This window comes from Dipodomys ordii, unplaced genomic scaffold (genome assembly GCF_000151885.1).
Source record: "Dipodomys ordii isolate 6190 unplaced genomic scaffold, Dord_2.0 Scaffold150, whole genome shotgun sequence".
Classification (NCBI taxonomy): Eukaryota; Metazoa; Chordata; class Mammalia; order Rodentia; family Heteromyidae; genus Dipodomys; species Dipodomys ordii.
Window position 1 is genome coordinate 5,247,592 of NW_012267366.1, and position 23,200 is coordinate 5,270,791.

The window sequence follows — 23,200 nt, forward strand, 5'->3', positions numbered from 1 at the left end:
CCATAGCACAGGGTGCCTAGCCCAGTGCCCTGACTTGGATCAGCGCTCATGTGCAGTCATCAGTGGGTAAAGGAATATTGAGAATGTGGCAAAATGACAGGCACAAATCAGTCAGCCCAAATTTCTGACAAGTTGGGTTCTGGTAGCAGAGACTTAGGAGTGTTTTCCTAATTTCTGAACTCACTTTATCCTTAGCCAAATCTGAGTAAAATAGTCCTGAGAGTTCTGAGGATCCTCAAAGTTTAAGTCGTTAGTACTTTCTTTCTCCCTGGAATCTTCTAAATCATGCTTCCTCTTAGTTTTGAAGTCATGATTTGGAAGTTATGGTAAAACACCAATTCTTAATCTTTTATAAGACTGAAACTCTGTCCTTTCTAGACTATGAGGAATTCAATGAACAGAAAACACACACGTGGACATTTTTTCCTACGGCTTAAGGAAAAGGAGGTTTTGCTCTTCCCAGGTGGAAAAACAGCACTCCAGCCTTATAGAGAGCTCTTAGTATGCTGCTGCCTCTAAAACACATTCACCTTTTCCCCTCATGAAACCCTCACCTCAGTTGCACCCTAGGAGCTACTTCTTTTCTTTGTCAGTCGTGGGACTTGAACTCGGGGCCTGAGCGCTGTCCCTGAGCTCTTCGTGAGTGCTCAAGTTGAGTGCTCTGTCACTTTGAACCACAGTGCCACTTCCAGTTTTCTGTGGTTAGAGATAAGCTTCTTACAGACTTTCCTGCCCAGGCTGGCTGCGAACCATGATCCTCAGATCTCAGCCTCTTGAGCAGCTAGGATTATAAGCATGAGCTATCAGGCTTCACTCTAGGAGTTTCAGAGAGAAGCCATGCTACCAACAGAACAGACAGCCACTTCTTTCAAAGCACACACAGCTGGCTATCAGCTGGTCCGGGCGGGATAGGAAGTACAGATGATAGGCAGTTTTTTTGTATTTTTTAAATATTTTTTTGATACGCAGTTTTGAATTTAAATTTGTGATTTTGTTTATTCACAGATGACGAAGAAAATTAAAAAGTTGGAAAAAGAAACAATAATATGGCGTACCAAGTGGGAAAATAATAATAAAGCCCTTCTGCAAATGGCTGAAGAGGTGAGGTAGTTTCCAAGACTCACATGTGTTCCTAATTAATGGGCATTCATTAAATTCAGCTCTCTGTCAGGACAAGGGCCAGGTGTTGGGTACTACTGTGATAGTTGCTGAATAGACGGATGCCTTTCCTGGCAGTTTGAGGTGGAGGAGCTTGAATGAGGGATTGAGCTCATCATCCAGTTAATTCTCCTAGGCTTGTATTGAAGACACTTAGAAAGCATCTTCTGCTTTGTTCTATAGAAGTAGTTTCTTAACCTTTAAATTTGAACCAAACTCATGTTCCAGGATGAGATTTCTAGGCCCCAGCTAGAAGCTCTGACTCACTAGGTCTAAGGTTGGTCAGGGAACCTGCTTTTCTAATAAGCATTCAGTTGATGACCTTGAGTGCAGGACTCATGCCTTAGCAAGCAGGGACTAGATTTCCCAGTGAAGATGAAAGCAAATGCCTAGAATGCCTGCTTTTCACAAAAGCGAAAAAATACTGTAGTTTGGCCAGTTTTATGACACGTATTGCTTGCAATCACCAACTTTTACATCTCCTGAAATTTCATAAGACTCATGTAAAATTTCACAAAATAAATCACTGGAGCAAAAGGATCTTAGCTAAAAATTAGTAGTAGGAAAGCTATACAATTGAGTCATGTTTTAATTGAGTTCTGGAGGGCATTTTTCCCTAGTTTCTGATAAATGTTTTGGCATCGTTCTTTGATGCTGGTTCTGGGGCTTGAACTCAGGGCCTAGATACTGCCCCTGAGCTTCTTTTGTTCAAAGGCCAGTGCTCTGCTACTTTGAGCCATAGCTGTACTTACAGCTTTTTGATAGGTAATTGGAGAGAAGAGTCTCTCAGACTTTCCTGACCAGGCTGACTTCAAACCTCTACAGATATCAGCCTCCTGAGTAGCTAGGATTACAGGTGTGAGTCACTGGCACCTGGGCCTTTTTTTTTTTTTTGTTGGTTGTGGGGCTTGAACTCTGGGCCTAGGTGCTGTCCCTCAGCTCTTCAGCTCAAGGCAAGCGCTCTACTACTTAAGCCACAGTGCCACTTCTGACTTTTTCTGCTTAAGTGGTGCTGAGAAATTGAACCCAGGGCCTCATACATATGAGGCAAGCACTCTACCGCTGAGCCACTTTCCCAGCCCCTGGCCTTGAATTTTTAGTAGTTCATCAATATGAGTGTTTTAAAAAGTGGATTTTTGTCCGCTTTTTAAAAGATGGGACCCAGGGAATCTAGTTATCATAGAATAGTATTAGGGTAAAGATCATTCCTATATTTAAATGCATACATATGTAGTGAAAACTACCTTGCCCCATAGGCTTCTGAAGAAACTGAACATGTTCAGTAGGTGGCAAGACAGATGAATTTCCAACTTGGCTCACCTCATTTCTTTGGTTTTATTTTTATTTTTTGCATGTGCATAATAACCTCAGTCATACTTGAACAAGGTTATAGACATACTGCTGTGTTTTTTTTTCCTTCCAACAGAAAACTGTCCGTGATAAAGAGTACAAGGCCTTTCAAATCAAGCTGGAACGGTTAGAGAAGCTGTGCAGGGCTCTTCAGACAGAAAGAAATGAGCTCAACGAGAAGGTAGAAGTTCTGAAAGAGCAGGCCTCTGCCAGAGGGACTGATGGGGACTTGGTGTCATCTGCACTGCAACCCTGCACTGTCCTGGATTCTCACAAGGAGCCCAGTGCTTCCCCAGGAGCGGCAGGGGTGAGCCTGGAGGCCAAGGCGGAGAGTGAGAGTGCTGCACAGAAGCTCGCGTCGCCAGCCTCTGCCCCCGGCATTGAGTCGGTTGACTAAGGTGAAGTGTGATCACTGTACTGAGAGATCTATTTTGTGTATAACTTTCTGTTAGTAGTAACTATTGGTTTTGTGGTGAAAATTTTCTTACTTTTTCTACCATATCTGTATTTTCTTAGAACTACTGGACTGTGGTACAGGAGGCTGCTTAGCAGTTTGAATAGTTTGAATCTATAAATTTCTCCCTCAGCTATGTTGCACATCTGCCTCATTTTCCCCTTTGTTGGAGTGCATGTGTTCACTGCGTTGTCCGTCCATTTTCTTCCCAGCTCCCTGCATATAATGTTCCTAATTCAGACATCACTTGACAGGGCTGACCATTACACAGGAATTCTGTTCTTGTGATGGTTCCCTGATATGGAAAAATACTAAGTTAAGCATCTTGAATCCCCTATTAATAGTATTCAAAGGAGGCTGATTAGTTGTCTAATAACCTATTCAAATGGTGAGGGGAAAAAAAACCCTGTAGTGTTGGGTCAGAAATAAGCATAAGGTATTCAGATAACGTATTCAGATGAATGCTTTGATAATGTTTATGTAACTTGACAACTGAGATGGCTATAGGCCTTCACTTCCAAGTTTGGCACTATATATAGTCACTTGGGAACAAAGTCCTGTATATTGGCAAGAACACTGGACAATAGGCTTCATGTTTATGTGGCTGGAAAGAGAAATAAATGCCTTGATTTCAGGCTAGAACTCTAGCATGTGGAATTCGGGCTACCTGATGCTCATCTTAGGTAACAGTGGTGTGAAACTTAGCCTCCACTTCCATGGAAAGCTAATTCTTTGAAGACATTTGGTCTGCAGTTCCTTGTCTGGTTAAGACAAGGGTAAATTGTCATTTAGCTTTTATTAGACATAAGTTCATTGTCTTCTGCCTATGTAAAAGTTCATGTTCAGCTGTTGTGTTGGAACCACCAGGGGTTGGGGTGTTAACAAGCTTGATGTAGGTGTAGAGGGCATTTCTAGTAGGTGTGAGGCCTTGGTCTCTCTTCCCCACCCCCCACACCAGCGAAGAACTGGAGACTTGTTGATTCACAATTCAAATTCTCTCCCAAATAGATTTCATTTACACAACAGAAACACTGGAACTAGCATTTTCATGTTGGGAAAACTTGGCAGAGTGTGACCTGTAACTTACGCTTTCAGTCTCATTTCTTACTGTTCATTTTTTTTTCAAAGAGAAATACAAGTATTGTCAAGTTCTCTATCTGTGGAATTGGAGACGATTTGAAATTTGCCTTTTTCTTCCTTCAGTGTTTAAAGCTACACTGATGACAGTGTCTTTACTGTCTCTGGTATTTGTATTGAGAAATACTTTATGGAATAAATGAAATAAAAAGGTCCTAGTAGAATTGATGTTAGCACATTTCACTGAGCAAAACTATCAAACTGACACTTGTTAAAATTGCTTACTGGACTGAATAAACTTGTTCTCCTTTATTTGTAAATTCCTGTCACATTCATGGTCTAAACTGCGTTGCAAGAACTGAAAATTATCCGATACAAAATAGTACCTGATGTGGAGGGATTTTTTTCCCTAAGCCTCCACCATCAGTCGTGTTAAGGGGATAGACAGTGGAGGAAAAAATCCAGAGTAGATCATCTCAAAGAGTCAGCAGCAAACAACTCATAGAAATACACCCTACCCCCTTTGGCTACTAAGTGATATGTTGATTTAATTCCCACCCCCCTAGGGGAAATGAAGGTATAATATCAAATATTATCTACCTTGAAATTAGTACTAATGGTCATATATCATGAGAACTGCTGGATGTCCAGCTGTTAACATTTTGTCAAATCGTGTGTAGCCCACCACATTTCTTTGTGGTGCCGGTCCTGTGTGGAAGACTGTAAATCTTGGACCTGTCTCATATTTTCAAGGGCGTTATAAAGCAATGTGATTTAACAGTACTTGGCCTGCTGCTTTTGGCTTATGTATATTTTTAGCTAGATGCTGTTGTGGTGTTTAAAGGCTATGGATTCTGTCTGGGATGCATTCAGAATCTCTCCTCCTATTACCCTGTGAACAAAAAAATGAAATGGGACCCTCCCTGAGGAAGTACCTCCTCCCCTAAAGCAATCACATCACCAGCCTTGTGTTGTGGCTTTGTAGTACGCCCTTTATCTACCATATTCTAGAACACTGTAATGCTAATGCTACTTAGGCTGGCCCAGAAAAGGTTTCAATGTTGAATTCACTTAAATTGCACCACCATACAATCTTGATGTATATTATTTATAGTGGCAGTAGACCTCCAAGGTGTAGAGCAAACTTGGGTCTTGGATAATGGACCATTTCATCCTCAAACTTGTAGTATATTTCTTGGTCTCGAGACCAGTATTTTTTAGTTATGTATGCAACTGCCTTTATTACACCTGGTTATCACAATTCAATTCTCAGGTGTTGCAGAAAAATCTACCTCTTTCAGACTGTAGATGGAAATAACTGTGAAAAAATGATGCAGATATCTTCTAGTTTGTGCTAAACACACTGCTTTATTTTTACAGCCCACGTCTTTCATGAGGATACGAATTGTTAAGAGGCAGTCTTGTTTTGCTTTTCAAAGACATTTTGTAGAGATTTTTCACTAATGTGAATCTGATTTTATCTACTCAATTCTGTATAGATTAAGTAAATATGTATGATAAATTTAACAGCTTCTGTGTATTTTTTTTGTTATTCATGTGGCCTTCGTTGTAGACTAGTAAGTCCAATGGTACAATTCTGCCCATTCCTACTGAAGAGGGGGTACAGGATACACACCCCCATACCTCCCACCTTCCCCAGCTTCTGAATGAATGCAACAAAAATTTATTTTAAAACTTTTATTTCTGCAAAGCCAATCAAGAAGTGTCGGAAGGAAAAAGTGAAAAAAGTTATCCTTGCATATTTGGGAACTTGAGCAAGCACTTAGTTTGGGAAAATGAGGACTTAAAACATCTGAATCAAAAGGCAGTACCCTGCAACTCGTACTTTAAAACGATGATGATGTTCTCCTTTAAGCAACATTCCTTTTTTCCCTAATAGCTACAAATATGATACAGTACGCAACAGCTCACTTGAAAGTGCTAGAATCAGAGGGTAAAGAACGCCAGAAGCCATCCCACTTACATTTTCTACTATACAATGCCTTTTGGCGCTTGACAAATCAAGCATTCTTGTAAGCATTACATTCAACAGAAACATCTTATACTTTGGGGTTTAAGATCCTTGTCCCTGCAGTTCCGATGTTGTGACATCTGCCTCTTCATCATTGTAAATGTTTTCAGCCTGGAGATAATTAACAAACTAAATCAATTCACAGGTAAAACTCCCCCAAGGTGCTCACAAAAAGGCCTACAAATGGAATTTTCATCTGTGAATGCCAGATTTTAAGATTCATGTCAATGTGTCTCAGTGCTAGAAATTAAACACGACATGTTCTTAATTTGTTGACTGCTTTCATTGTATTTTGCATTTTCTAGACTTCAAGGAAGGAAAAAGCAGGCACAAATTAAGTTACCTGCCAATATGTAATTGGCACATACATACCCGGCCACCCACACACGAGTCATTCAGAGAAAGGTGCTCTTTGCAAACACTTCAGGCATCACTTACAGGAATGATAAGAAAGGCTTAGTTAACTCGGCACCTCAGAAGTGTCAAGTATTTACCGCTCGAACACTTCACCATTTCCTCCTTGTATTCCTGCCTATGGCACAACAGAGACACTGGAGACAGAGCAGTGATGCCAAGATGCCACTGGACAGAGGGCTGCAGTGACATTTCAAGCACATAGGCTGTGCATCTGTGTTTACATAGATGTGCAGAGACTGCCCCCAACCTGACTGGCGCTACAACATAGTGAACAAAGCACCTGTATGTAATTGAGCCAAACCTGAAAACGTCGTCTTTAGTTTCCTCACTTGAAATGTTTACTATAAGTTACAGTCTATCCCAGCTTACCATCTGCCATATTTGCATGATGTTATCCTCTGACACTGAGCAAATGACCCAAGGCTCATTGGGGTTCCAGCTGAAGTCGGAAATCTTGGCAGTGTGCCCTCCGTGAATGAACTGTTAAGGATAAAGTCTTGGTTTCAAATCCTCTCTTGTTAATCCTAATACAGGTTTTAAAATAGTTTCTAGATCACATTTTTTGGAGGAGGGAATTGGCCCACAGTTTAGAGGGCAGTTGATTCAGCCTCCCGTATCCCTATTCCATTACTTCAGAAACTTTGAAACCTTCAGACTGGAACATAGAAGTACCGTTTTTGTTTTCTTTTTAAAACAAGAACAAAAATACTATGATTTTGAATTGGGAAGTGACACTTGTGTGTGTGCTAAGAGCTTGAACTCAGAGCCTGGGTACTGTCTTTGACCTTCCCCCACTTCTAATGGCTAGCACTCTACCACTTGGGCCACAGCTCCACTTCCATTTTGGTGGGTTTTTTTTTTTTTGTAATTTATTGGACATAGGAATCTCATGGACTTTCTTACCCCAGCTGGCTTCAAAACACAACCCTCAGATCCTAGCCTCATGAGCAGCTAGGATTATAGGTGTGAGCCACTGGTTCCTGACTTGAGAAGTGATGTGACACTTTGACATGACTACTAGACTCTAGTTTGACAAAGAGGTCTCAGCCAATTATTTGCCATGTTATCTAGTCATTTGATCCGTTAAAAAATGTGAGATGGGGTATACAAGCATCTCAAACATTAAGTACACAAGTGAAGAAAACCTCAAAAGTGGTACAAATGCTGAACGTAAAAGAAGCTAAAGACTCTAGGATTTACTCTTAAGGGCCTTCTTTACTCCTCAAGACTTGTGAGTGAAGCACAAGTATACCCAAAATTAGTACTGTCATAAGAGCACTATAAAATGAGTGATGAATGCAGAAGGCAAATGTTGAATGCAGAACAAAGACAATGAGTCATTGCTAAATCTGGCAATGCTTCATATGAAAGTGACGTGGATTTTTAAAATCAGGCCATTAAAATGTTTCCCATGGAGCTGGGAAGGTGGCTCAGTGGTAGAGCGCTTGCCTTGCATGCATGAGGCCCTAGGTTCGATTCCTCAGCACCACATAAGCAAAAAGAAAAAGCCGGAAGTGGTGCTGTGGCTCATGTGGTAGAGCGCTAGCCTTGAGCTGAAGAGCTGAGGGAAGCGCCCAGGCCCAGAGTTCAGGCCCCACAAATGGACCAAAATAAATAAATAAATAAAATGTTTCCCATAAGTTACGTATTGCTAACTGAAGAACAATGCTATCACTGCTATCTTCTCTCACTACCACAGGCCTTCAGGAAATATTACAACTGGAAGTAATAAGATCAGTTCCATGACTCCAACTACTCTCTATTATTAAACTTCCCTATTTTGATGAGTGTCAAGGCCCAATCATAGTAATATTTAAGACTTCAATTTTGAAATCACCAGCACAAGTACAAATTGAAACTGCTTTTTCCCCCTTCACCAGTACTGGGATTTAAACCCAAGGTCTCATGTTTGCTCAGTTGGCATTCTACTATTTGAGTCATGGCTCCATCCCAGCCTTTTGCTAGTTATTTTAGGGATGGAGTCTTGCAGAGTTTTCTGCCTGGGTTGGTTTTAAATCAGCCTCCTGAATACTTAGGATATTACAGGCATGAGCCATTAGCTCCCAGCTTGACACTTGATAACCTAATCTGTATATTTCATGTAGAATAAGAGAACTAATGCATACCAGGAGTTCTGGAGGTCCATCTTCTGCATCTTCGGCAGATTGCTCTTCTCCAATTTTGCTATTAACGAAGAATGTAATGTTTTCATTATTGTATCTTAATGCATATGAAAGTACATTAAACCAGTATCAGGCCAAAAAGTTCATACACAGATGTGCACATTCACTCTAAAACCAACTTATTTTTATACGATAATCAATTAGGTACTATTTCGTGAGAAGGTAGGATGTTTACTTTCTAGATGTGGTTTAGAGCTATTCATAACAACTGCAGAATGAAAAATTGTTCCTCACAATAAAAATCATTTCAAAATTCCTTCAATATTTTAATGTGGTGTTTGGAATTAAAAAGCCAAATACATTAAAAAATCTGGGGGAGAAAGATGGAAGGAGTGACACTGATCAAGATGCATTGCATTACAACGTATTTGTTGAATTGAAACCCTTCTGTACAACTACTTAAAGATAATAAATATAAATTTAAAAACTACATGTGTAGCCTTTATACTCTTGAAGCCTTTTGCATTTCTCGAGTGAAATTATTATGCATTAGTAACATGAATGTCTAAAGAAACAAAAAGTAGCTTTTGTTTTTTTTTCTTTTTTTCTGGCCGGTTGTGGGGTTTGAACTGGGGGTCTGGATGCTGTAATGCTGTCCCTGAGCTCTTCAGCTCAAGGCAGGTGCTCTACCACTTAAGCCAGAGTCACTTTGGGTTTCCACGGACTTTCCTGCCCAGGCTGGCTCTGAACCATGATCCTCAGATCTCAGCCTCCTGAGTAGCTAGGATTCCAGGCGCCTGGCTAGCCTTTTCTTTTTTGGTGGAGATAGAATTTAAACTTATCGCCTTGCTGCTTCCTTAAGCAGGCACTCTACCATTTGAGCCACTTCAATAGCCCCCAACAAACAGCTTCTCACTATGCAATGTGTAAGCCAAATAAAGCTGTTTGGGGGACTTTTTTACTTTCTTGATGCTAGACTGAACTATGGCCTGACACATACGACGCATGTTCTAACACTGAGCTATACCCCAGCCCAAAATGAAACAATCTAAACACACTAAAATCTGAGGATCTTACTTGTTTCTATAGAAAGTGTATCTAGCTGGGCGCTGGTGGCTCACGCCTGTAATCCTAGCTACTCAGGAGGCTGAGATCTGAGGATTGTGGTTCAAAGCCAGCCCGGGCAGGAGAGACCGTGAGACTCCTATCTCCAATAAACCACCAGAAAACCGGAAGTGGCGCTGTGGCTCAAGTGGTAGAGCGCTAGCCTTGAGCTGAAGAGCTGAGGGACAGCGCCCAGGCCCAGAGTTCAGGCCCCACGACCGGACCCCCCCCCCAAAAAAAAATGTCCCGGCCATAAAATGACTAAAAATCTGAAAACAGACACCAGAAAATCGTCACATACCTGGAAAATTTCATCCTTATGCGATTCAAAGGTATGGAGTTTTAACTTTAAGTTACGCAGATCCCACAAAGCTACGGTCTGAAGATGGGGAGAAGAATGATTTTTATGATTTAAGACATTTGAAGTATCCAATTAAAACACAATATAATCAAGTTTCTTGTACAGATCAAATAGGTGAAAACTCTGAAACCTTATCCGCAGAGCCAGTTGCTAGAATGAATTCACTGTAGGGATTGAATGAGAGGCAGTTGACCTCAGCGGTGTGCGCATCCACCAAGTGGCTTGGCTTAGAGGTGGTATTAGATCTGGTGTCCCATCTAAAACACAAAGGTACAAGGTACACAGCACTCAAAGAGGACATCTATCTTCCACATCCTCTCACACATTCATGCTTGGCTGTTGGAGCAATTCCACTCTGCTGAAAGTTCTGCTATTCTCATCCGTCAGCAAAGACATCAACTACACAGCTGTCCATTGCGACTTGGACCACGAAATGATAATATCCTACACATTCAGATAATAAACAAGAGCTATTATTTCTGGTTCTTTTCTTATTAGATCCTGTCCAAATTACCAATAATTTCAAGCATACACAATCTATATGTACAGAACAAGAAAACAATTTGATACCTATAACTAGATTGCATTTTCCTTCACATTTGCATAGCTATTTTCAAAAATAAACCGCACAGTCATATAGCAGTTAAATCTTATGTAAAAAGATTACTACATATATACCATTGATTATTTTTTGTAGCAGTACTGGGGCTTGAACTCAGGGCCTGGATGCTATCCCTGAGCTTTGTTTGCTTAAGCCCACTTGTGGCTTTTTTGGTGGTTAAGTGAGAATCTCATGGACTTTCCAGCATGGGCTGGCCTTGAGATCCCCAGAACTCAGACTCCTGAGTAGCTAGGATTGATTATAGGTGTGGGTCACTGGCATCGAGCTTACATATTTTTTTTTTAAAGAAGACTAAGAGTGAGACTAATTGAAGCATCCTGTAAACATGTGTGGAAATGTAACAATAAATGAATCCCCTCTGTGTAATTAATGTAAGCTAATAAAGTGTAGAACTAAAAAAAGTAATCAAACCAGTCTATATCACAATCACTGATGCCCATTCAGATCAGCTATCAATATCCCACTGAACTTTCCGCCTTACATCATAAGTTTCTGATCATCAGCAACAGATCCAAACAGTGACTCATGCAGCAGATGCCAGGCCACGTCTTCGACAACAGCAGAGTGGCCGGTAAAGATTGCTTTGGCATCCACAATTTTGCCTTCCTTTGGTCCTGCATTAATATCCCACAGGCAGACAGTCTGAGGAAGAGGGGCAGGGGAAAGAAAATAAGATGTATGATACTAAAGTTCAAGGGTAACAGCTTATTTTAAAACATCACTAAAAATAAAACAATTTAACTACATAAGCCATCAGCTTCCATGATAAGAAATGCATAAAGTAAGGAAACTGAACTGGTTGTGGGTGAGGGACATTTGAGCTGAAATCTCCATCTAAACACAGACATTCAAGTATTCCAAACTCATCCAGATAAAGCACAATAAATCTGAGCAACAGAACTCACTTAAAAAAAAAATCACACTAGATTGGGAATATTTGGAATAAAAACTAAAACAAGGCTCTTAGATTATGCCTTTGAACAAGTTTCTTAATGGTACGAACCACTATAGACATCAAGAGGTATGGCCAGAAACACCTACAAGGTCAAAGCTTAAGAGTCTGCAGACAGATCCCAAAGGGCCTGATCCTTGAAACATCAGAAGAGTTCAAGGAGAGTACTTCAGGCCTCAGAGAACACAGAAGGCCATACATCATGAGTCTTCATGATCAAAGATTTCTTCTGATGTACAATCTTAAGTTTTAGAAATAAAATTTGTTAAGCTATCAGGCAATGACTCACATTGAATGGTTTAAGATCCAAAGTAATTCCTTTGAAGCATATTAGTACACTAATTACAAATCCACGGATATTTGTACTGGCTTCATCTCTTTCTGAACCACTTTTTCTTTCCATGTTAGTCTGTTGCGACTTGTACATTCTGACATACCGTTAATAACTCGCACGAAAGAGAAAGGAATAAAGCAGGGCTCCTATCACCCACGCCAGCCCCCACCTCAGAAAGGGCCTGGAAAGATTAACACCATGCCTGGCAGTTGGGAAGCCACTGTTAAATGTCAGCTATTATTATTAGTTAGCAATTTCCACTTGGTGTTTAAGGTTCATTTAAGTTAGAGTAAAGCCCTATCCAGGAAAGCGTCACAAATAGATTTAGAAGGAAACAGAAACCTCAAGGCAGACCCTTTTTCTGAGGTTTTCTGGCAGCTGAGTTTGGGAATACAACACAGATGTTATCTACCTCCCCACCCATGCTGACTTGAGAAGAGCAATTGGAGGGTAATTTTGACAATGGGGATGTGGGGGAAACCAACGGCCTCTTTCCAGGGGGGACTGAGTGATATATTCACTGGCTTCATTTGGATTGTGAATGTGGCAGAAGGGAAACAGGGAGTACCTGCTTATTGGTATGGAAATTTCCTTTTGAGACACCTGGTGAAACATTTTGGGATAAGAATGGTCATAAAACTTTTTTTTTTGGGGGGGGGTCGGTCTTGGGGCTTAAACTCTGGCTCTGGGCGCTGTCCCTGAGCTCAGCAGCTCAAGGGAGCACTCTACCACTTGAGCCACAGTGCCACTTCCAATTTTCTGGTGGTTCACTGGAGATAAGTCTCACAGACTTTCCTGCCCCAGCTGGCTTTGAAATGTGATCCTCCGATCTCAGACCCCTGAGTAGCTAGGATTAGAGGCGTGAGCCACCAGCTCTTGGCATAAAAGACTTACAAGTATATCAAAACCCACTGCATCTGAAACAAAAAAAAAATACTTTGCAAGGATTCAACTCCACAAAAGCCCTAGAGAGGATCCAATATAAGGACCTAGAGATCCTCTTTTAAACATTGAGAAGGCTTTTGCCCATCCTCCCTCTATTCTAAGGTTGCTTTAAAGGGTTTTGTCAAATCCCAAGACTCCAATAGAGTGGACAAGAACCACTACTTTGAGCCCTGAGAAAATGGTAGCACAATAATCAGCAGTGTTATCTTAGAAAACTTTTCATCTATTTGATGCTCCTTCAGTGCAGAGCTGAGTTGCCCTGTGACATTTTAACTCTCAGGAGTTGAGCAGTTAGGAAGAACATGGTTCTCACATGGTCATCGGATGCACTTAGGAGATGTCCACTCAGATTAGAGTTCCAGGAAAGACCATAACCTTCCTTTTGGTGACCTCTTAGCCTAAGATCAGGATTACACTCTCCACTTGGGTCTAAGAGAAAAAAAAATACGTTATGTTTATTAAAATTGGTAAGAGCAACTTTTCACTCCATTAAGTGAGTTTAACAGCAATTACACACAGGACTTTGTCTGACCCACAATAGCTTCGTACAGCTTTTGTCTCCATTGGTTTTATATTATACACATAATGCAAAGTGAACCTCATGACTATTAAATGTTTTCCTTGGAAAACCTTTCACTATCTCCAACAGAGAAATACTAAAACTATAGTTATACCACAAATTTGTGTAGCAGCAACCCTATCCTCTCAGCCCTGGGGCATCTTTAGAAATAATTCTAACATAGCAGGTTGGATCACTCAGCTGTAGTATGTCTCTAGGGTAGCCTGTAACCATAAATGACCCTTGCCCAGTGCCTGAGAATGTGACCTTCAGAAAGCTTCTTAAGTCACTGTCTGACAAAAAACTGTATATATGCCCAGAGCAATACGCTGTAGCAACTTGTTAAGACTTGTAGGGTTGTTTAGCAAGAATTCACGATGTACCTAGCATCACTGTTGGATGCTGAGTTTTTATTACCACAGCTGGTCAAAGAACAAGATGTGTCTGTGACCAAGACCTCCATAAAAACTCTAGTTCCTTAGACTCCAAACAGGCTCTTCTGGGCACACATTCAACACATGTTCTCGTGGTTTGCTGGTATAGAAAAAGCATGGCCTGTGTGGCCCTAGAGAGGAAGGCCTCAGAAGCCAATGCCTGACCTCTCTAGAGGGTTATCCCCTTGTATCTATCTTTTTAATCCTGCTGTGTTCTGGACCTTTCCTTATAATTAATCTTCCCTGTGATAACCTGTTGTTAGAGCCTTCTGGCAAATCACTGACGTTGATTGGTGGTTATGGGACTCCCCAAACAATCTGCAAACCTTTAAGTGACTTTGAAAGGGTAGGGATATAACTCGGTGGTACGGTGCTTGCCTAGCATTGATGAGGCTGTGGATTAAATCCCAAAACCTCAATAACAACAACAAAAAAGATCTTAAAAGGATTATCATTTTGAATTAAAAAGGTTCCAGTAATGAATGATCTGATAACTTTTATTATTACATACCTGGCTTAGCAGGATGCTTTGTATAGTCAAAAACCAACACATCAGAAGATGGTGTTTTTGTAGCAATGATGTGAGGATTCTGCGGCATGTAACGAGCACGGTTCACCTCTCCTTCATGGTTAATCTTAATCTCACATTCAATTTTTCCTGTCACAGAACCAAAGCCGCCAAATTCTAATGTGAGGGTAGAGAAAGAAACATATAAAGTTCAGTTTAAAATTCGTAAGTCACTCTATTTAATCAACCCAACAGAATTTACACTTAGAGCATCACACAAATTGATGTGAAAAAAAGAAAAAACTAACATGGGCCACCTGCCACTTGGAATCGATGTATTTTCAAAGCCCATCTGCACTGGAAAATACATTATTAATTCAGTTATTTACAGCAATTAAAAACAGTATTTCACAGTTGTTAAGTATGGCTATTTATATTTATTTCAAATAACTGGTACAAGGTCCTGATCTCAAATCCTAGTCCTGCCAAATAAAAAAATAATCAAGCTAGATGCTGGTGGCTCACACTCGTAATCCTAGCTACTTGGGAGACTGAGCTTGTTCCAAGGTTCAAGGTTCGAAGCTACTTTGAGCAGCAAAGTCCATGAGACTCATCTCCTCCCATTAACTACAAAAAAAGCCAGAAATGGAGTGAGGCTAGCCTATGGGCTGGGAAGGTGGCTCGGTGGTAGAGCACTTGCCTTGCATGCATGAGACCCTGGGTTCGATTCCTCAGCACCACATAAGCAGAAAAAGCCAGAAGTGGCGCTGTGGCTCAAGTGGTAGAGCGCTAGCCTTGAGCTGAGGGACAGCGCCCAGGCCCAGAGTTCAGGCCCCACAAAGGACAAAAAATAATAAGATCCTAAATCATCTGAAGCTATACAGAATTAACCTGGTCTCTCTCTCTCTCTTACCACTACTGACCCACGGCCAACTCTTAGGAACATGGATCTCAAAATGTTCTTCCCATCACTGATGGACTGATGCTTCTGTTATGTACACTAGGAGCAACAGACCATGCTGTTCTAGTTTTCCAGGGTTGCTCTGCACAAATATCAAGGCTGATACGTACCAACTTTCATCACTAGGACCCTGAGTTTCAGTTGTCCTGGTTGCTGGCCAGCAGGGTATGCCAAGCAGCTATCCAAGAAAGCCTTAGATCTAGAAGAGGGACTGACTCCCTATGGTCTTCTATGGGCAGAGATACCCCACATATGTCCTTATAGCTTCTGCCATAGAGAAAGCACATCTTGTGTGGCCTTGGATGAGACTGTGCCAGACCTCCCTGGACTTGCAAGTACTTATCTTGTTCCCGTTGCTTTTGTTTTGCAGTCTTTAATAACAAACTTTAATCATAAATATAATTTGTTACTGAAATGTTTTGAGTCCTCCTAGCAAAAATCACCAGACTTGAGGTGGTCATGGGAGTACTAAAACAGAAATATTTGACATTTTCAAAAGTCAATTGCTTCCTAGATTGGTGCCTCTCCCCTAAAAACAAAACTATTCAGAGTTTTTTTTCTATGCATCTACCCAACACATATTGCTTTTACCCAAATAAGTATTATAATAATTATACTCTTTAGTAATTCATTCATCTTGGATACCTTTACTAGTGAATACTGATTTTTTTCTCTCACGTTTTTGTTGCCCTTGTGCCAGTAATGGGACTTGAATGCTCCTGCCTGGCTTTATTCCTCATAGCTGGTGCTCTATCACTTGAATCATACCTTGGGTTATGAGTTTTTGCTGGTTAACTGGACATAAGAATCTTCCTAGCTGGGCGCTGGTGGCTCATGCCTGTAATCCTAGCTACTCAGGAGGCTGAGATCTGAGGATCTCAGTTCAAAACCAGCCCGGGCAGGAGAGACCGTGAGACTCCTATCTCCAATAAACCACCAGAAAACCGGAAGTGGCGCTGTAGCTCAAGTGGTAGAGCGCTCGCCTTGAAGAGCTGAGGGACAGTGCCCAGGCCCAGAGTTCAAGCCCCACGACCGACAAAAAAAAAAAAAAAAAAAGAATCTTCCTGATTTATCTACCTGGACTTCAAACTGTGATTCCCAGAAGATCTTACAGGCATCTAGTTTTTTTTCTCTCATTCTTATTAAAAGCCTAGACACTGGACTGAGCTTTTTCTTTTCTGCTCAAGGCTAGTGCTGAGGCAAAGCTCTACTTCTGGCTTTATGGTGGTAAATTAGAGATTAAGAGTCTCATGGACTGGGGCTGGGAAGGTGGCTCAGTGGTAGAGCGCTTGCCTTGCATGCCTGAGGCCCTGGGTTCAATTCCTCAGCACCACATAAGCAAAAAGAAAAAAGCCAGAAGTGGCGCTGTGGCTCAAGTGGTAGAGCACTAGCCTTGAGCTGAAGAGCTGAGGGACAGCATTCAGGCCCAGAGTTCAGCCCCCACGACCGGACCCCCCAAAAAAAAAGTCTCATGGACTTTCCTGCCTATGTTGGCTTCAAATCACAATCCTCAGATCTCAAGTCTCCTGGGAGGCTGGCATGAGCCACCAGTGCCCGGCTGATCTCAATGTTTCAATCCCGTAAATAATTTAATGTGAAATCCTTGCACACATGTAAGTAACTCTGTAGAAGTTACGCTGAGTCAAAAGCTAATAGCATACACTTTTAATAGTATATGCTTTGAAAAAGGCATACTCATCATTCTGACAGCAAACTAGAATATATGGAATACCTACCACCCTTGTCACTGTCACAATGGGAAGCATCAAACTGTGCATCGTCATTGGGAATATGAACTCGAGCAACCACCAAATGATTCTGCTCATCAGATGTATGAGTTCCCAGCACCAGCCAGTGAAGAGCATAATCCTTTCCTTCCGGCCTGTTTAAGGAAGAAAACAAGTCACACTAAGCCTACAGGTATCTTCACTTAACAATTGAGGCTATTTCCTCAAAATATATTAAAATTTCTTTAGCAAATATATACTGAGGATGGCCCCAAACCTATTCTCTAATTTACCAACTTTTAAGTCACCACATATTCAAAAGAAAGATTCAAATCACAACATACAGAGTGCTTGCTTCTTCCCCCCAAATCCACACTCCTCTGCCTAAATTAATGTGAATAATATCTTTTCTGGAGCAGCCCTATGGAGAAGGAAGACCCAACAAAACATCTACACAAGAGTCCATCACTGATTCCACTTTAAGTCTTTTTCTTGAGGGGGGGAGGAAGTATTCTACCAATAAGCCATGCTAACAGTTCCTTACAATTTTAACAAGGCAAGCAATGTGCATGAGCACACGTCCACATTTTTGGAGGAGGTGTCAGTCCTAGGGCTTGAACTCAGGACTGGGGCACTGTCCCTAAGCTATGTTTCCCCCTCATAAAGGCTAGTGTTCTACCATTTGAGCCACAGTTCCATTTCCAACATTTTGGTGGTTAACTGGATTAAAAGAGTCTCTCGGATTTTTCCTGCACAGGCTGGCTTCAAACTGTGATCCTGAGATCTCAGCTACTTGAGTAGCTAGGACTACAGGTATGATCCACTGGCATCACTTTTTTAGTACTTAGAAAGTCTGACTTTGAACAATGTCCTTCAGATCTCAGGAAAAATATTGTTAGAGGGAATAGTGCCTTAGAGTGAAAGGAATTTAAACATATCTCATAAAAATATTGGAAAACAATACGAATGCCGGAAAGGAGATACACCACAGAACAATATCAGAACCGATATAAATGACGTGCATGGTTGGTGGAAGGGAGAAAACTACAACAAAAACTTGTTTTGGTGGAGTTAAGTAGGAAAAATAAGACTAAAAGGTAAAAGTGACAGATTGATAGAACTTTTCTAAGGAGCACTGTCTCAAGTAGACTAGAGGTTATTAAAAAAAATCATCTAACCTAAATTCAATTGTTCTAGTTTCTCCTGACTTTTTTTCTTAACCATGCATGGACTTCTTTCATTATAAATCCTTTATTATAAATCCTTTTGATTTTTTTTTTTTTGCGGGTTGTGGGGGCCTGAACTCTGGGCCTGGGTGCTGTCCCTTGGCTCTTCAGCTCAAGGCTAGCGCTCTACCACTTGAGCCATAGCGCCACTTCCGGTTTTTTCTGCTTATGTGGTGCTGAGGAATCGAACCCAGGGCCTCAGGCATGCAAGGCAAGCGCTCTACCACTGAGCCACCTTCCCAGCCCCAATCCTTTTGATTTTTGTCATTAAAACATAGCTTAGGAAATGGAGGTATGACTAAAGTAGTAGAATGTTAGCAGTAAACAGAAAGGCCTTGAAAGCATGAGGTCCTGAATTCAAGCCCCAGTACTGGTATAAAAAATAAACATCCCAGGCTGGGAAGGTGGCTCAGTGGTAGAGCTTGCCTTGCATGCATGAGGCCCTGGGTTTGATTCCGCAGAACCAAGTAAGCAGAAAAATCCCGAAGTGGTGCCATGGCTCAAGTAGTAGAGCACCAGCCTTGAGATGAAGAGCTGAGGGACAGCACCCAGGCCCAGAGTTCAGGCCCCGTGACCAACAAAAAAATAAAAATAAACATCCCATAGCCTACTTCTTAAAACAACTCTACATGACACTGTTCTCTAATTCTAGAGATTCCTAATAGTTGAAGAAGCACTAATAGCAAATAATCCTACCTAGTCAGGAGACTTGACATCTGAGGTTCAAAGCCAGTCTGGGCAGACAAAATCCATGAGACTTCAAGTTCAGAAAAAGTACGGTCCCAAGTTTGAATCCCATTACCTACCTAGCTACCAACCAACCAACCAAGAGCCTACCTATCTTCAGTTATCACAATCCTTTGATCCTGTAACTCCACTGAGAAGAAACTCAACAATTGCAAAACTGCTCTATTTCAAGATCTGTGTACGTACATTTGCCTAATATGTGCAAGGCCTTAGGTCCAATCCTCAACTTTTAATATATGCCAAAATAAAGTTGCCAAACTTTTAAGAGAACAGCTTGGAAAATCATTAGAAAATATGTTAAGTACAGGCACATGAGATAGAGCACTGTCCTTCAATGAGCCAGGCAGTTAGAACAGGCAACATTTCTATGGCTGTGTATGGTAATAAAACACAATCACAATTCCTTCAAACCCTATAAAATGGAACTCTGCAGAGCACCACATAGTCCCAATAGGCAAGAAAGAAGACTGCCTGGCATTTTTCTTTCTAGGACACTAAACATCCTACAATTCAACCCCCTAAGTTTCCCCCTCCCCCTTTTTGGCTTGTCCTGGGGCTTGAACTCAGGGTCTGGGTGCTGTCCCCAAGCCTCTTTGTGCTCAAGGCCTTTGCTCTTACCACTTCAGCCACAGCGCCACTTCCAGCTTTTTCTGAGTAGTTCATTGGAGATAAGAGTCTCACGGACTTTCCTGCCCAGGCTGGCTTTGAACCATGATCCTCAGATCTCAGGCTCCTGAGTAGCTAGGATTATAGGCATAAGCCACTGGCACCCAGCCCAAAAATTCTTTTTAAAATACTGTACAGCGGGGTTACAATCACATGAGCAAGGTAATGAGTACATTTCTTATCAAGCATTGTTGCCTCCTTTGTTTTTCCCTTATCATCCCCCCACCCCCTTCCCTCTCATCTCCACAACTACATTCCCACAAATTCTTTATATATGAATCCTGTAACATAAAAGCAAACCATCTGGGCTGAGAGTAACATAGCTGAATAACCCTAATTCAAAAATTTGAGTTTTTGTTTTATTGGCAGGAAAGCCTGTGAAACTCTTATCTCCAATAAAACAGAGAAAACCGAAGTGGCACTGTAGCTCAAGTGGTAGAGTGCTAGCCTTGAGGTGAAGAGCTAAGGGACAGCGCCCAGGCCCAGAGTTCAAGCCCCACGACTGACCCCCCAAAAAATTTGAAATGCCCCAATATTGGAAATTTGCTGAGTGCTGATATGACATCACAAGTTGAAAAAGCCACACCTGACCTCATGTGATTACTCAGTCACAACACAGGTACACTAAAAATATTGTTTAAAATTACTTTCAGGGGCTAGGAATGTGGCTTACTGGTAGAGTGCTTGCCTAGTGTACATGAAGCCCTGGGTTTAATTCCTCAGTACTATATAAAGAGAAAAGGCTGGAAGTGGCAATGTGGCTCAACTGGTAGAGTGCTCGCCTTGAGCTGAAGAATGAAGGGATAGCGCCCAGGCCCAGAGTTCAAGTCCCACAACTGGCAAAAAAAAAAGGTCATGGACAGTGTCCAGGCCCTGAATTCAAGCCCTAGGACTGGCAAAAAAATTGCTTTCAGGTTATGTGTAGACTTGGGTCCCAGCCCCAGGATATCTTGATAAGTATATGCATATAATATGCCAAAATAAAAAAAGTCGCCAAACTTTAAATGCTTCTAGTCCCAGCCATTTCACATAAGGAATATTCAGTCTGTTTAAAATTAAGTAAAACAGTATAGCTTTTAAAATAGTTTTATATAACTGTTTGAGGATAAGATAAAAAGTGGTTTTTATTGAAATTAAAAAAAACCTACTTTTACAAATTATTCTTTAACAGAAAGGGGTAGGAGAATCAGCCTTCGTCACCACTTCTGCAGATCTTACTCTGCCAAACACACTTTAACATGTAGCACCTTATTTAATTCCCTCAAATGTAAGCAGTTGTTTACTACCAATATTCATCCAGTACAGACCAGACAATTCAGGGACAGAAAGGCTAAACAATTTGCCTTAGCTCATAAACCTAACAGGATCAGAATTCAAGCCTAAGTCTCTGACCTTGAAGTCCCTTCCCTTTGCTACTATACTGTAATAGTTTCAAAAGATCCAAAAAGGATAACTTGTTATTAATAAGGCTTAAAGCACATTAGCAGGAAGAAAAAAGCAAATGCACACAAAGCTCCAAACCATATGAATATTGTTCAATATATGATGCTCAATCTACTTTTAAAAAATTAATATAGCAACTCATTTGTGTAGCTCAGACTGTCCCTGAACTGTCCCTGATCCACCTGGCTGAAGAGATTTGAAAACAGACTGTGCTAGGTATGGTGCTGCACACCTGCAATCCCAGATACTTGAGAGGCAGTAAGGATCTCAGTTTGAGCCTAGTTGAGGTAATGTTAGTGAAGAACACACCTTAAAAAACAGGACTAGGAAGCCAGGCACTGGTGGCTCATGCCTGTAATCCCAGCTACTCAGGAGGCTGAGATCTGAGGATCACGGTTCAAAGGCAGTCCATGCAGGAAAGTCCATGAGGCTCTTATCTCCAATAAACCACCAGAAAACCAGAAGTGGCCCAGTGGCTCAAGTGGTAGAGTACTTGCCTTGAGCTGAAGAGCTGAGGGACAGCACCCAGGCCCAGAGTTCAAGCCCCAGGATGATGGGGGCGGGGGGGGGGCGGGAGAAAAGTCTAGGAGCTTACTTCAAGTGTAGAACATGCAAAAAAAAAAGTCTAATCAAAAGCAATTGCAAAGTTTGTATCTTGAGTGTAGCTCAATAATAGAGCACTTGCTTAGTATGCATAAGGTCCTGGGTTCAATCCCCACCACGGCAAAATTTTTTTAAGGCGGGAACCAGCTGCCCATGTCTATAATCCTAGCTATGCAAGAGGCTGAGCTCTCAGGATTAGTTTGAGGCCCGGCAGGACAGACAAATCTGAGATACTTCTTTTGTGTTGTCCCTGAGTTTTTTTACTCAAGGACAGCACTCTACCACTTGAGCCAGTTCTACTTCTGGCTTTTTCTTTGGAGTTTAACTGGAGATAAGAGTTTCAAGACTTTCCGGTCTAGGCTGGCAGCTTCGAACTACGATCCTCAGATCTCAGCCTCCTGAGTAGTTAGGATTTATAGGCATGAACCACCAATAACTGGAAAATCAACTGTCCAGCAAAAAGCTGGAAATGGAGGTGTGGATCCATTGGTAGAGCAGCAGGAACAGAACAGGACTAGTGAGAGAACAAACCCAAGTTTAAGCTCTAGTACTGCTGCACATGCACAAGCGCATGTACACACACTATCTACAAATGTCCATTATTTAGCACTCCCAGATTCTTTCATATCTGTACATTCACTTTTCTAAAACAGTTTTGTGCAGTGGCAGTATCATAGCCATTGAGGTTTATAGGAGAAGTCAATGTTCACATATGAAATCTGGACATCATGCATCATTTTATGTAAAATTACCTCTTATTTTTATAACATCAGAAAATCCTATGACTTTGCCTTAATCTTTAAATTGCAGGTTTCACAATATGCAACTTCAATATATGCGGCTATTAGAAAAGGTACAAGTCTGAGAAAGGTAGGTAGCCTGATGAAGTACTGCCTTCCTTCTAGAAAGAACTGCTCGGAGTTGTTAAGTTAGGGTTTGTACATGGCTAGGCCCAAGCAATCACTTATCAGCTGCTGCATGATTTTGGTTGCAGTACTAACCTCTCAGGCTAATGAGTACAACTTCAATTTCCTCATTGGTAAATCAACGATGATTAAAATGTACCTACATCATAGTAGGATTAAAGCAAATAACTGACAGAACTCCTCAGATACATCAAGACCTGTTCTAAGTGTGCAGTAAATGCTAACAATTATTACCAGAGAGTTATTTATTTTTGTGCCAGTAGAAGGGGGGGGCTTGAACTCCAGTCTCTTTATTTTTTGTCAGTCGTGGGGCTTGAACTCTGGGCTTGGGTGCTGTCCCTGTGATCTTCAGCTCAAGGCTAGCCCTCTACCGCTTGAGCTACAGTGCCACTTCTGGTTTTCTAGTAGTTTATTGGAGATAAAATTCTCAAGGGCAGGGCTGGGAAGTTGGCTCAGTGGTAGAACGCTTGC

At 41.4% G+C, this 23,200-nt stretch overlaps 2 protein-coding genes across 3 annotated transcripts in view; one reads left to right on the forward strand and one right to left on the reverse strand.

The window, feature by feature from the left end:
• The window catches only part of Txlng (taxilin gamma), a 58,092-nt gene extending 52,532 nt beyond the window's left edge, over positions 1 to 5,560 (forward strand). For both annotated transcript variants that reach the window (XM_013032182.1, XM_013032184.1), the window contains exons 9-10: positions 1,006 to 1,101; positions 2,585 to 5,560. In XM_013032182.1, the coding sequence (XP_012887636.1) occupies positions 1,006 to 1,101; positions 2,585 to 2,905 (417 nt within the window). In that variant the 3' untranslated portion in view covers positions 2,906 to 5,560. The remainder of the gene's footprint in view (positions 1 to 1,005; positions 1,102 to 2,584) is intronic.
• Positions 5,561 to 5,722: 162 nt separating this feature from the next.
• Positions 5,723 to 23,200, reverse strand: part of Rbbp7 (retinoblastoma binding protein 7) — a 20,634-nt gene continuing 3,156 nt past the window's right edge. The window contains exons 3-11 of the mRNA XM_013032109.1: positions 17,128 to 17,273; positions 14,434 to 14,607; positions 13,243 to 13,358; positions 11,180 to 11,340; positions 10,207 to 10,333; positions 10,017 to 10,094; positions 8,615 to 8,737; positions 6,858 to 6,968; positions 5,723 to 6,182 (exon numbers count right to left, since the gene is read on the reverse strand). Coding sequence (XP_012887563.1) covers positions 6,114 to 6,182; positions 6,858 to 6,968; positions 8,615 to 8,737; positions 10,017 to 10,094; positions 10,207 to 10,333; positions 11,180 to 11,340; positions 13,243 to 13,358; positions 14,434 to 14,607; positions 17,128 to 17,273 — 1,105 coding nt within the window. The 3' untranslated portion in view covers positions 5,723 to 6,113. The remainder of the gene's footprint in view (positions 6,183 to 6,857; positions 6,969 to 8,614; positions 8,738 to 10,016; positions 10,095 to 10,206; positions 10,334 to 11,179; positions 11,341 to 13,242; positions 13,359 to 14,433; positions 14,608 to 17,127; positions 17,274 to 23,200) is intronic.